This window comes from Centropristis striata, chromosome 6 (assembly GCF_030273125.1).
Source record: "Centropristis striata isolate RG_2023a ecotype Rhode Island chromosome 6, C.striata_1.0, whole genome shotgun sequence".
NCBI lineage: Eukaryota > Metazoa > Chordata > Actinopteri > Perciformes > Serranidae > Centropristis > Centropristis striata.
In genome coordinates, this window is record NC_081522.1 from 12,854,382 (window position 1) to 12,867,584 (window position 13,203).

At 38.9% G+C, this 13,203-nt stretch overlaps 1 protein-coding gene across 3 annotated transcripts in view; it reads left to right on the forward strand.

The window, feature by feature from the left end:
* LOC131972753 (FERM domain-containing protein 5) overlaps positions 1 to 13,203 on the forward strand; it is a 63,770-nt gene that overhangs the window by 39,459 nt on the left and 11,108 nt on the right. For 2 of the 3 annotated variants that reach the window (XM_059334460.1, XM_059334462.1), the window contains 10 exons: positions 3,131 to 3,235; positions 5,028 to 5,070; positions 6,042 to 6,120; positions 7,820 to 7,917; positions 8,695 to 8,818; positions 10,220 to 10,307; positions 10,471 to 10,559; positions 11,287 to 11,350; positions 11,464 to 11,555; positions 12,513 to 12,587. In XM_059334460.1, coding sequence (XP_059190443.1) covers positions 3,131 to 3,235; positions 5,028 to 5,070; positions 6,042 to 6,120; positions 7,820 to 7,917; positions 8,695 to 8,818; positions 10,220 to 10,307; positions 10,471 to 10,559; positions 11,287 to 11,350; positions 11,464 to 11,555; positions 12,513 to 12,587 — 857 coding nt within the window. The remainder of the gene's footprint in view (positions 1 to 3,130; positions 3,236 to 5,027; positions 5,071 to 6,041; positions 6,121 to 7,819; positions 7,918 to 8,694; positions 8,819 to 10,219; positions 10,308 to 10,470; positions 10,560 to 11,286; positions 11,351 to 11,463; positions 11,556 to 12,512; positions 12,588 to 13,203) is intronic. The other variant, XM_059334461.1, reaches the window with a different exon arrangement.

Here is a 13,203-nt window from a genome sequence, read left to right on the forward strand (position 1 = left end):
GGTTCCAACCTAGGTGAAGAAAAGGTTCATTAGTGATAATTAGAAATTTCTTGACACCCTTTCTGTCCTGCAATCACCTCAATCTAGTAATTGGAGAGAGCAGCGGGGGAATAGTGCAGTTGTGTTCGGTGTGGGACAGACATGGAGGTGGGGGGCTCCAGGGAGCAAGGGAGGGGGGAGAGAGAGGGCGGTTGGTGGGAGTGCTGTTGAATACTAACAAACTTGCTCTCTCCTTGTAACAAAAGAACAGATGTCTTTTTTGACTCAGTGTGTCCTCTCCATACAGAACTGTTTTTTAATTTGCTTTGTTGCTCCCTACAGCAAGATTCTCAGGCCTGAGATAAACCCACCGGACGAATCATGTTTTACACTTTAAACGTTTTTATTGTGTCCTTTTATTGATTAATCATTATTTAATCATGATTAATCATGATTATTTTTCTTGATTCTTGGTGGGGTGCACCCCAGATTCTTAAAATCCAAGGGGATACCTTTAACTTGATTTAGATAATGCAGGGTTGGCAGATTATTTACATGTATACTTGAAATCTCCAGGATATGTATAGCTAAAAAAATCCTATTTCTCTTAGTTCCCTACTTTGATTAGGAAGACAGGGTTTGCTTTTTTAATTTCATCCAGGCCCTGTAAGTTAGCAGGCACGTCAGATTGGTTATTATTGTAACAAAAAGGGAAAAATCTCAAAACGACAGTGGCGAGCACCCATGAAGCCCCTCGGTCTCGCTACAGAAAGGTCACTTACCTCCAGTAGCGGAGCTCCTATCGGCATTCAGTCACAAAGAGTCACGTCGGTTAAGCGACAAGCCCGGCATCGACAGGCCTTTGTCCTAATGAAGTGCCTTTTATCTGCAGCCTGAGTAATGACATGGAGGAGAGTGCTGCCAGTAACACTTCTATTTGCTGTCAGAGGGCAAACGAGCAGCGAGAGAGTGTAGGGAGGAGTGAGTGAAGGTCCAGCATTGACCAGCTGACCTCCTCATCATGAGCTATTATGAGGACTGAGACCTGAGTGCCCATTAGATCTCAGCTAACATGTGATTTAATCATGGTTAGAAATAGGCCTGAACATGTACAAAGATGTAAAGATAAGCAGTAAAAAAAACACCTTGCTTGCTGGACAGTTGCCTCCAGATGCCCATAATGCCCGTGTTTGTACTGACTGACCCATTAAAGCACTCCTCCAAAAAAAATCCCTCTTTAAGACAAGTCTGTGTTGTGGCACGTGGGTGTGACGTCTCCCTGGCATGGAGGGAGACGGTGAAGAGTAACAGCACTGCTGGAGAGGCCCCAGGTTTATGTTTGCTGCCTTCCTGATACTGATTAATCACACCCACCTTCTAACCTCATCACATTTACGAGAAATACGCTCTGAGGCAGTGATTTAATGCCACAGAAGGCAAGGAGCTAGGTAGACACCTCTTTCCCCACCACCCCTCATTATTATTATTATTATTATTATTATTATTCATTTCTTACATGTAAAATTTATTTTTTCTTTATGACCGTTTCTATATGTGCATACAACGGAAGAGGATTAGGGACAGGTAGGAGAGAAAAAATAAAAAAAATGTCATTATGCACACGCTGCGAATAAAGTTGAAATACAATGTTGAGAAAAGTAGTTCTGTAATGTAGTTGTCGTAGCCTCCTACCAAGAAGAGCTTATTTATGTGGTGAGGGATTTAAGTTCTACTACACCCTTAAATATTGTGGTTATTGCTCATATTATGACATTGGTGAAAATCAGCTTGGAGCTTGCAGTCTACGTAACTGTCCGTTCCACTGAAAAAAATGTTCCACTGATGATTCATTTATACGGAAAATACGAATTTGTGAATATCTTTCCAACTTTACCGAACACAAATAATTGACTTTATTCTAAGCATTTCAACTTTTTTCCCGTAGAAATCATATTTCAACTACTATTTTTTAGTCATTTCGACTTTTTTCTTGAACTGCATAATGAAAAAAATGTCCTCCACATTATTGTTTTCTCTCTTACCTGGCCCTAATTATAATACATATTTATTATTCTAATTTAAATAGGACTATGAAAGAAACTTAAGCATAAACAAATGTATTATCATTAAAAGCATATCTCCACTATGTAATGTCTTATATGTACTGTCATTATACTTAAATAAATAAAAAAGAAGCTGAATTGCCACAGAGAGCAGAGTTTTACCTATTTAATTAAAACTATTTTGAGGTGTGTAACCTCTCAAAAGACATATGAAGTTACGTTTGTTTCAGTTTTGCATAATATTACATTATTTCAGATATAATAGTACAGTTTGAGAATTATTCAGGCTTGATTCTAGCCCTTCACGCTGACTGACACTGATTTGCACAGTGTGGTACCTTCGCAGCTTTTGATTAGCCAAAGAACTGTAAGTTATTACTCTACCTGGCTCGCTTCAGTGACGCACGCAGTTGTAATCATTGCTCTGCATGTACATACGCTAATTATATCGACATCCGTCATAACTGTTCCAAAGAAAGCAATGTGTTATGTTGAAATGCAGCACTTTACGTGTTTCTGTCCTGTGATATTTTGAGAGTTTCAAAACTGTGGATGCTTTTGGATGCTTTAGACAGTATTATGTGCTACTTTTGGATCTCTACAAGAAAATCTGTTCCAGTCTGATCCAAATGTTCCGGTTTGAGACAGAACATTTAGCAGTGTTATGCAGATACATTGTTGTGAACAGGAAGGTATCAGATATGTATTGGACACAGGGCGCTCAGGCTTCTCTCTGTGCTGTAGTATACACAGTGTTTCTCTGAGGGAAGTATTAACAAAACCCCAGTGAGATTTCAGCATATTTAATCCATCCTGTCTTTGAGCTCCTCTTTTAGCTGTGGACGGGGTTTATTCCAGACACTTCAGATGGCTCTGGCTGTGTATTAATATTGGATGAATCTGAGATATCTCTGGCAGGGTTTAAAAAAAAAATGAAGCACGCTCTGCTTGCAGGAATTATTTCTCATGTTTGAACTCAGGACAGTACCTTTTCTGTTGTTGAATCTTTTCTTTGCTACATGTTCAAATATGTTTGTGATTTGTTGTTGTGGGCATTGCTGAATTTTTGTTTCTCTCTTCTATCACAGCGGGATGCAAAGGGACAGTATCTGTTTGACCTCATCTGCCACCACCTCAACTTGCTGGAGAAAGACTATTTTGGCATCAGATATGTGGATCCAGACAAGCAGCGGGTAAGTGTATGGCGTGTGAATGATATGTGTGTTGTGCGTGTGTGTCTCTGTGTGTGTCTGTGCATGCTTATGTGCATTAATTGTTTTTTTATAAGGTATTCTGTGTCTAGAACCAGAGTCTATTTGTAAAGAGAGACTTAAGAGAAGTAAAAAAGTACAAAGTACAAAATATAATTCAATTCTATCTCCCAAAAGAAAGGGATAGAAGCATTTATGGGATGGTTTTTTGAAGTGGAATTGTATACTGTTCTTATCCATAGTCAATGTATTACCTACAGTAGATGGCTGCTGTGGATCAGAGCAGCATCAAAATGTAATTGTGTTTATCAGAAACAATAGTTTTACCACACAGAACCCGGAAGTTTGTAGTTTGCCGCTGCCCTAATCTAGTTTATGTTATTAGTCGTGTTTCAGTCAACAAATTTCTATGCACATTTTGAAGATTTATATGAGAAAAGCTTGATGGTAACACCAAAATTTGTTAAAACTTTTGAAAATGTGCATGACAAAGTTTACGCTCCCTTGTTGGTTTTTGTCTTTTTTGGAAAATAGTTAATGTGCTAAATGGGAAATGGAAATGCTTTTTCCAAATAAGTTCTGATGTAGCAAACATTTAACTCACATGACTGATCAGCTGTCTCTGCTCTGCTGGTCAAGACGAGCTGACATGAAAGAACAATTACAAGTTGCCCCATTGAATCCAATTCCTGAGTATTTCTCTCCATTTTCTCCTGTGGGTGCCTAAAGTTGTCCAATTAGCAACCTCTTTCTTGTTGTTATTTTTTCTCTCTTGTGCACTCCCTACTTCCTCTACTGTTTACTGACGTATTAGCCTACAGCAATCCATTACACTGCCATCTTCTGACGAAAATACATTAAGGCAGCTTTTTATATTCGATGTAAACCAGTTGATGGAAACGACCCTAACTTGCATCTTCTCTAATGCTACATTTCAAAATTCTAAATTTGCTTCAACTTTAATGGAAACACGGCTATAGTGTGACTTTGGTGTGACTTTGAACTCAGACTGACCTCACACACACACACATAATTGTGTTTCTTTGTGTCCATACAAAAATTGCAAACCTTAAAAAATGGATTAGGTTTGATTTAGTTGTGGGGCCAGAGTGAAAAGTTGTGTTTGGTTCCTCTTATTCACGCCGCCTTTCAGGCTGCAAGTTGTTCCATCAGGCTATTCTGCTGTGAGGCATGTAGTAGCACTGCTTGATTCATGAAGTATTCACATGTTCACAGATCATGTTGTATTCCTGCAGACAAGAGCCAAGTCCTGCTGATGCTACATTTCCTATGCTGTCACTCAGGACTATTTTGGTGGTTGTTGCTGTGGGTGGGTTTGGTTGGCGGGAACGCAACCTGGGAGAAAGATGGAGAGAGAGAATATGCTTCCTGAGCAAATGAAGAATCTGTCTCTGGCCGTAGACACACGGAGCCTGTGTGACTGTCACCACCAGCAGAAGCTCACTGTTCTGTCAAACCTGTTGTCTAATCAGCCTTTTCTGCTCTAACAGTCTCAAAAGACTTCCACCATCATATTTTCCAAAGAAAACCCTGAAAAATGTTAATTTTCTATGCAGCTCTGGCATATTGCATATTGCTCCAACAGTGCCGTTGTAACACCATATGTGGCACAAACAGGTTTCTCCAGAAAACTGTCAGTAGTAACAGCTGAACATCATGGCAACTGATTTTGAAAGTGTCAACTGGATGATGTGATGTGTTGATTACTCAGAGATTTCATTATTTGCATTTATCTGTTTTAATTCTAATGCAGCACTGGTTGGAGTTCTCAAAATCAATCGCAAAACAAATGAAATGTAAGTACTTTGAATTTATGTTCATGATCTTGGACACTGGGCAATTTAATCTCACTTTTTTTAAGACTAAATGTGTATTTAATTCAAATAATTTACTGTGGGCTCGGTTTAACAACAGAAAATTAAACATTGCAAACACTAATAATTGAATAAAGTAATTTTTGTTCTTTTCTTAAGTATTTTTTATGCTTTTGTTCACATTTCAGATGCAAAATAATATTTCTTACTTAGCAATAACAATAACATTTTACACACAAAATGATTGATAAGATTGTCAAATATGTTGCAGTGTCAGTGATTAAATTACCCAACAGTATATAGTTGAAATTAGCTCCATTTCCACAAACACTGAAAGTGTAGTATAAATAATCTGGTAATACACTTTATAATAATGAAACACTCACAGGAGCCATTTTCAGCATTATAAATACTTTTACTGCAGATACTTTAAGTGCATTTTGCTGTTAATATTTATATTTTAGAGAAAAATACAGAGAAAAATCAAAAGAAAAATAATTTTTCAATCATCGTTTATTCATTTTTAGGATTTATTTATGACAGGAGAGATGCAAATTGATCACAGAAAAAAAAGAGCTGTAAATGAGTTTTCATCTTGTGTCCTTGGCACTAAAAAATAGAATACACCTTTATAAAATTAAAAAACAGGCAGAAGTTGGTAAGGTAAACATCCAACAACAAATAATATAATCCAATTGCATAACACATGTTGGCGATAATCCATCATGAATTAATAAATAAAGAATAAAACATGCTAGGGAGGGAAATAGCAGAGGAATTATCAAGACAAACAATTAGTTGCTTTCCTATTAAGCTTTTTGATATTTGATCTTCCTGTGTCTGAGTCTCAAAGCAGTTCTGCTTTTTCCTTCTATCTTGAGTTTATTGTTTGATCTCTCAGAATAAAAGGATTCCTGTCTGTTTCTTTAATGTTTTGTGTGTGTTTCCTCCAGCTCAGCCTCCGTTCACCATGTGTCTGAGAGTCAAGTTCTACCCTCCTGAACCTGCGTCTCTAAAGGAGGAAATCACTCGGTATGACCTCCTGTTGTTGCTTTCACTTAAGATGAGTTGATAAGTGCTCTCATAAAGCTACAGCTTCCCTTTGTTGCAATTTAAAAGTAAGGAGGAAAGACTGCCATCAGTTGACAAACCTGTGAAAAGCAGCTGTGCTTCATCCTTGTTTTTTCAGATTTGCCTGTAGTACACATTGTGCTCTCTTTAGACAAGAGCAAACATGTCTCTCTAAAACATTATTTATGGGCCTTAATAATTAAAATGCCTCGGTACTTCACTGTCTAAAACATTATTATAAATATTACACAGTTTGCATGAATACTTGTGATCTAAAAGCTGTCCCTAGTAGCTCTAAAAAGGAGCCCATTTCTCCAAAACAGTATTAGGTGCAACATTAAAGGCAACATTATGCCTTATATTTGTGTAGAAATACACACACTTATTTGTATGATAATTTCCCTAAATAGGGTTCTGATTATAATAACCAAAAAGGTGAAAGCTACAAATTCAAAGCGTGAAGAGTTTACACTGCCTCCAGATAGTGCTGAGAAAAGCCAGCTGGTAGATGTGTGTGCATGTACAGATTACTGATACATTCATCACTGACTGGAGGGAGAGGAGGCCACTCTCTCTATCTGAGGTGGAATGACATGAAATGTGTACCACATAGAGTGGTACATAATGAACAAGGGGAATAGAGAAGATAGGGGGCAAAGGGTGCTGCATGTTAATACCATCTGACAATGCTGTAGACACCAGAAAATAGGCTGATTTTCCAGAAAACATGGCGATGCCTTCAGTCTAATAGGCCTTTTTCAAAGGAGACTTTCCTATTTTGTAGTGCTGTCTGTACAGTGAAAATTAATATATCCTATAATGCTTTGTGAAATGTAAACTGCCCATGTATCGTAAATACATTGAAGTAGAATAGCTTTGCAGAAGTGCTATGTCTGTAAATGCATATTTATATTTTACAGATGTTTTGAAAATACAGTCAAAACATTGGCAGCCATCAGCAATAAACGGCTGCTGAATTATTACCCATTTATTGCACTTTTCACACCTTTAAAAGGGTCTGCTGCAGAGTGAACAACGTGGGAAATGTAAGCAGCTCTTTAATGCATCGCTCTGCACAGAAAGCATTATTAGTCTTTCTGGAAATGCCCTAGATAGAGAGGAGCAGGTCTGCTGGCTGATGGAGAAAAACAATGAGATAAATGTCTGATTTCCTTGGTTAGGGGGTAGGGTGTGAAATATAAATTACAATAAACCCACCTCTAATAGTGATAATAGCAATGATGATAGTAATGATAATCAGCATCATGATATTTGCTCTGTATGTTGTCTCAGAGTAAATTTCATGCTTCAGGAGCTGATTGGTTGGGTGAGTCTGAAACTAGGCTGGAGGCTTTAAGAGAAGCACAACGTCAGTAGCAGCTTTTCCCTCGGGGCCTTCCTACCCTCCTTTCCCCAAAAACAAAACCCTCTTTTCAGCTAAATCAAAAAGAAATATTCAAACCAGCCATCAGGAACACAAACTCAACAGCCTTTGGGGTTTATCAGGTTTGTTGTTATGCTGCTCCTCCTCTGTCTTTTCTTTTCTTTTCACTGCAAAAATGTAACTCCATGCGTGGCTCGGGGTATTTATGAATATCATCAGTATTCTTATAAGCAGGCCTGTCAGACGGCATGACTTAAGTTTTGTCTTCTCCTCTAGATATCTTGTCTTCCTGCAAATCAAGAGAGACCTCTACCATGGTCGGCTCCTGTGTAAAACCTCCGACGCGGCCATGCTGGCTGCACACATCCTTCAAGGTAATGGAAGGTGACAGATGAAAATGATTTGCACTACTCTCAGCTTCGCACTGTGTTCACGACCTCTGCTTTATGTACCTTGTAGTTCAAATGTCTGATAAATACTGTCAGCCCTGCAGATTTTTATACGGACAGAAGCAGAATAAGATGATCAGAAGATAGAGTGATGATGGACGGCATATTTGTCCTTAAAGAATATCCCTTAGATGTTTTTATACACACATAAGTATGCTTTAAGGCATGTAATAAGCTTTTTTTCACTCATCCTATGTGATCCCCCATGCTGATATTGAGTTTAAAATGTACAAAGTGAGAGTATTCTGTACTTTGTATGATAATTAGTTCAGTGACTTACAAACACATTAAAAAACAAGAAACCATGCTCAATTATAAAGTCTTTGGAGTTGTTATCTGGCATCTTATCATCCCTTAACCGCACACACACATACCGACATAAACAAACACAGCACGCATGAGGTATGGTGGCACAGCTAACATCACAGAAAGCACAGTGTTTGAGGAGAGGCAGGTCCTCTGGAGGAGGGGCTGATGAATTAAAGATGGGCTGCCTGGTCAGCTCCTCCTTGCTGAGAGAAATCAGCATCAGGGTCATCCGAGGGAGTGCAGTGTGGCATGAAGGAACACAAATAATCCTGAGCATGTTCACCGTGCAAGAGCAGCACCGTTCTGAAAGCCAGGGACATCGTTTAAATGTTATTTTCCCTGAATGTTTGTGAATATGTTTAACATTTAACTTTTTTCTGAACTTCCCTCCAGCTGAGATTGGTAATTACGACCCCGGGAAGCATCCTGAAGGCTACAGCTCCAAATTCCAGTTCTTCCCGAAACATTCAGAGAAGCTGGAGCGCCGGATTTCAGACATACACAAGACAGAGCTGATGTAAGAGTCTGAATATATCCTGTTTCACATGCCTATCTACAGATCCTCCTCTTAATCAGGCTGACCAAACACCATTATAATTAAGTGCACTAATGAGGAACCATTTTCCTGTATTGGGTTGGCCAGACAGATTACTGCTGCTTATTTGGATAGATAGCTCAGAAAATGGCTCACTTTTCCACTATCCACTCAAATAATTCTGTCAGATTGACTGGAGCTCATAACTTGCCCTTTATTATACGTATTAGTGATGGGCCCAAGCCCTCAGCTTCAACTGGAAGAACAGCAGAGCTCAATGATAAAAGTGAGCCAATAATACGCACACAGACAGAGACACAAACACACACACTACTCTCACAGACAGCAGGTCTGAAGTGTTTCATTCACACATTGATCCATCCAACCCCCCCACTGATTCTTATTTGCGCTAAAATAAGTGTTTTATTATTTCAAATGAGAATGAATGAGCTGCTGTGTTTAAGTACCAGTCAAGCCTGACATCAAAACTGTATATTTTCATTTTTACTGGTAGTGATATTTACCAATCTAGATTGTTTTGGGGTGCTATCAGACATAAAGATGTCTGTCTCTTCTTGAGTGTGATGGAAAGAGATGGCACCCAAAAAATACATTTGAAAACCTTTTTGAAAAACAGCAATGTCTCTTTCCAGAAATCTTGAAAGTCCACAGAAGTTGTTGTGAGCCGTTTCATGTAGTAACTATTTTCTTTCTAGTATAGTCCCTACATGAAACTGCTCAAATGATTATGTTGGTTAACATGTTCATATAGAATCAATACGGTTTGGTTTTTCCAAGCAGAGTGTCATCTAGTTTCATTATATTAGAGAGAAAGGAGACATCTCTGGGACCAATATCTCCAAGACCAAACCAGTTTAGTTTTTTTTATAAACAGCACTACAGGTGAAAGGAAAAATGTGTATTTTTTAATTTTGGGTGGACTGTCCCTTTAATGATGCATAGTGAGACACAATAGAGGTAGTAAGACATCAACAAATCCAGTTTTATGGCAAAAGAGCAAAGCAACACAGCATGAGACTCTGCTGCCCACTAGTGGTCTCTTCTTTCTGCTTCACTGTGAATACTCGCATTGATTAAACAGCCTGAATGTATCGCAGTGAAGCAGATAATAATAAATGTGTGTGTTCACGTTATATTCTGAGCAGTAACTGCTTTTTAAATGTATCATGATGTATTTTCACTGCCTAAGCTGATCTTTATGTAAACATTTCTTTTCTATAACCTCTGGCTGCCTCTTTGAGTTGCTCTAAATATATTTGTGCCTCTGTCAGAAGTGTTTGGCCTTTCAAGATTTTTGTGTTACATGTTTAATGCTTATGGTGGACTGACACAGATGTTCGGTGTGTTGTTGCTCTCCCTCAGTGGACAGACACCTGAAACATCAGAGCGAAATTTCCTGCAGAAAGCCCAGATGCTGGAGACATATGGTGTTGATCCACACCCATGCAAGGTTTTTCAAGCACTGCTCTACTATTTTAGATAGTAAACATTTCAGAAAACACTTCTGACCAACTTGGAACTTGAAACTAATGGGACATACAGCACATGTCTCATGGTTTATTTGTGTTGAAATGTGTGCATTCAAGTAATTTTTTGAAATTGTTCTCTTTCAGGATGTGTCTGGGAACCCAGCTTTTCTTGCCTTCACACCGTTTGGTTTTGTAGTGCTTCAGGGAAACAAGAGAGTTCATTTTCTCAAATGGTGAGCGAAATGTGCATCATTGTCTTATGTGAGCCAAAGACAGCGCTCTCCTGGAGCTCTTGCAGGATTTAAATAGACAAACACTGTGCTGCAGGCTTTGATTTTACCTGATATGACATACATGCTCCATATGCAGGGTGTTTTACATGAAACAGCATGTGCACTACAGCTGGTTGTACAGCCACACTCAACAAAGCTCATCCATCTGCCTCTACCTGTGACAAGAGCCGGCGACTAACATGTGCACAGATGGCTAATTACACCAGCTTACGCCTACTGATTTGAATTCAGCAAAATGCTTTACTGATGTAGATTATGCATTTCTTTTTAACATCTATATCTTTGTCTGTTTGCTTTAACTGAAAAGGTTCCCATTTCAATAATGAAGACATACTTATTATGTTTGCAGTATTTATATATATATATATATATATATATGTATATATATATATATATATATATATATATATATATATATATATATATATATATATATATATATATATATATATGGCTTTGTTTGTTTGGCTTCAGCAGTGCTCAAGTTCTCATTCTCCATTTGCAGTCTGCAGGGAATATTATCAGTTATTTGTTTTGTCAGCCAAACACAGAGCTCCGTGGCTGTTTATGTGATCCCAAAGTGGTTGTCATGAATATTTAAAGAGGCTGTGGCTTTCTTTTTCCGCTTGCTGTATTTGTGACTATTGTTGCGCTCCGTCCCGGACAGGAACGAGGTGACCAAACTGAAGTTCGAAGGCAAGACGTTCCACGTATATGCAAATCAGAAGGAGGTGAGAGCATGAATTGTTGGAAGTGGGGAGAAAATTCAGTAGTGAATGTTGAGTGTGGTTATCTGCTGCAGTTTGTTATATGTTCCTGCACGTTTTTTATTTTCAACGTGCAGGATAAAAAGATCATCTTGACGTACTTTGCGCCCACACCGGAGGCCTGTAAGCACCTTTGGAAGTGTGGAGTGGAGAACCAAGCTTTCTATAAGTGAGTCTTCATTTCATTTCATTACAATGTTCTTCTTACTGCCTCACAATGTCCTGATTTAGTTACCTGCTCTGCATCCTTGAGCACTGTCAAGTTACCTTCACGGTATCTTGATGTCCTTAAAAGCCCCTTCCCTCCAGGTTGTTTGTCAGCGGGGAAAATAAGGTGTGCATTGACCTTTAGTGAATGAGTGTGCACTGGCACGAGACTGCAAGCACTTCCGCGCTCCCTCTGAGATATGGCTCCCCTGTCTCAGCCATGAATAATAGTGTGGTTCCACTGTGCTCTCAAGAAAGGTGATTAAAAAAAATACACAAAAAAAACAAGCAGCGTGTGAGCTCAGAGTCCCGAGAGTGGTGGAGTAATGAGCCGGGCTGATGGCTCAGGTGATGAAGGGTGCATGTGGGGGTTAGCAGATGGAAGGAGAGGGGGCACGGGAAGGTTAGAGCTTAGCACGTGCTCTGGAGTTAATATGATGTGACCTTTTGATGACTCTCTGAAGTGGCAGATAATATTTTATCAGCCCCCCACTTATTAGAATCTTTCTCTAACAAGGAGACTGGGAAACTAAAAGGCAGGAGGACATGTGATAAAGACGTCTTTCAGAGAAGCACACATATCCCTTGAAGGCAAAATGAAACATTAAACATTAATGGCTCACTTACTATGACAATATAAACATATTGAATACTGTATGGAACCGTGTGGAGGATGCAGTGCCTATACTGCAAGGAGAGGACATGCATAATTTATAGTAGGGTATTTGATCCTTGTTTCTGCTTTGTTCTGGGATTCAGGAAGCAAGAGTTGTATATCTTCATGCTTCAACAGTGTGATCATATAAGGGGCATATTGCTGTTAGAATGAGTGGTTCATAGTTAAGGTTTTCATTCCTGTTTTCCTTGTTGATGTGCTTATTTTTTCTCTTTTTTGTATCTTTTTTTCTTGTCCCATCAGGCTTGAGAAGTCAAGTCAGGTTCGCACGGTGTCCAGTGGCAACCTGTTCTTCAAGGGCAGCCGTTTCCGTTACAGGTAGAGTACACGTCAAGGCAGTATGACTGATGGCAGGGAGGGGAGGACACTGCAGAAAACCCCCAGCTGGAAGTCGACAGAAGTGTTCCCAGAAGACGTGGCCTCCTGGCCTTCTGTGCTGTAACGTCAGCGTACTTTTGCCCGGAGGATAGGACTGACACCTCACAAGAGGACACAGAGGGGAAAATGAAGGGGACTGATCACATGAGGCATTATCACCTTGTATGAGTTATAAACCTGAAATATGGCCTTTATTAAAGGACAAATTATTAGAAAAATAAATATGTCTCACTTATCTTTAGTGGTATCTAGCTTGGTAAGATAGTTTTTGTTTTATTTGTCCAGATTTTGAGATATCCATCTCTGAGATCTTTGCCTCTGGGGCTGAAAGAAAGTTATTTTGATGTGCACAGCATTGAAAATTTTGAAGAGGAAAAAAAAATGTTTTAATTTGGATGAAATGGAACTTAAAGAAGAAAATAGTCATATTTAACCATTTGAAGGTCAAGATTAAAGGGATGGATGTCATTTTGCATTAAACTATCTTATAATACTCATATATGGAAACTGTATATGAAGTTAAATCCCAAGCCCAGTCAGTTAGATACTAGAGTTT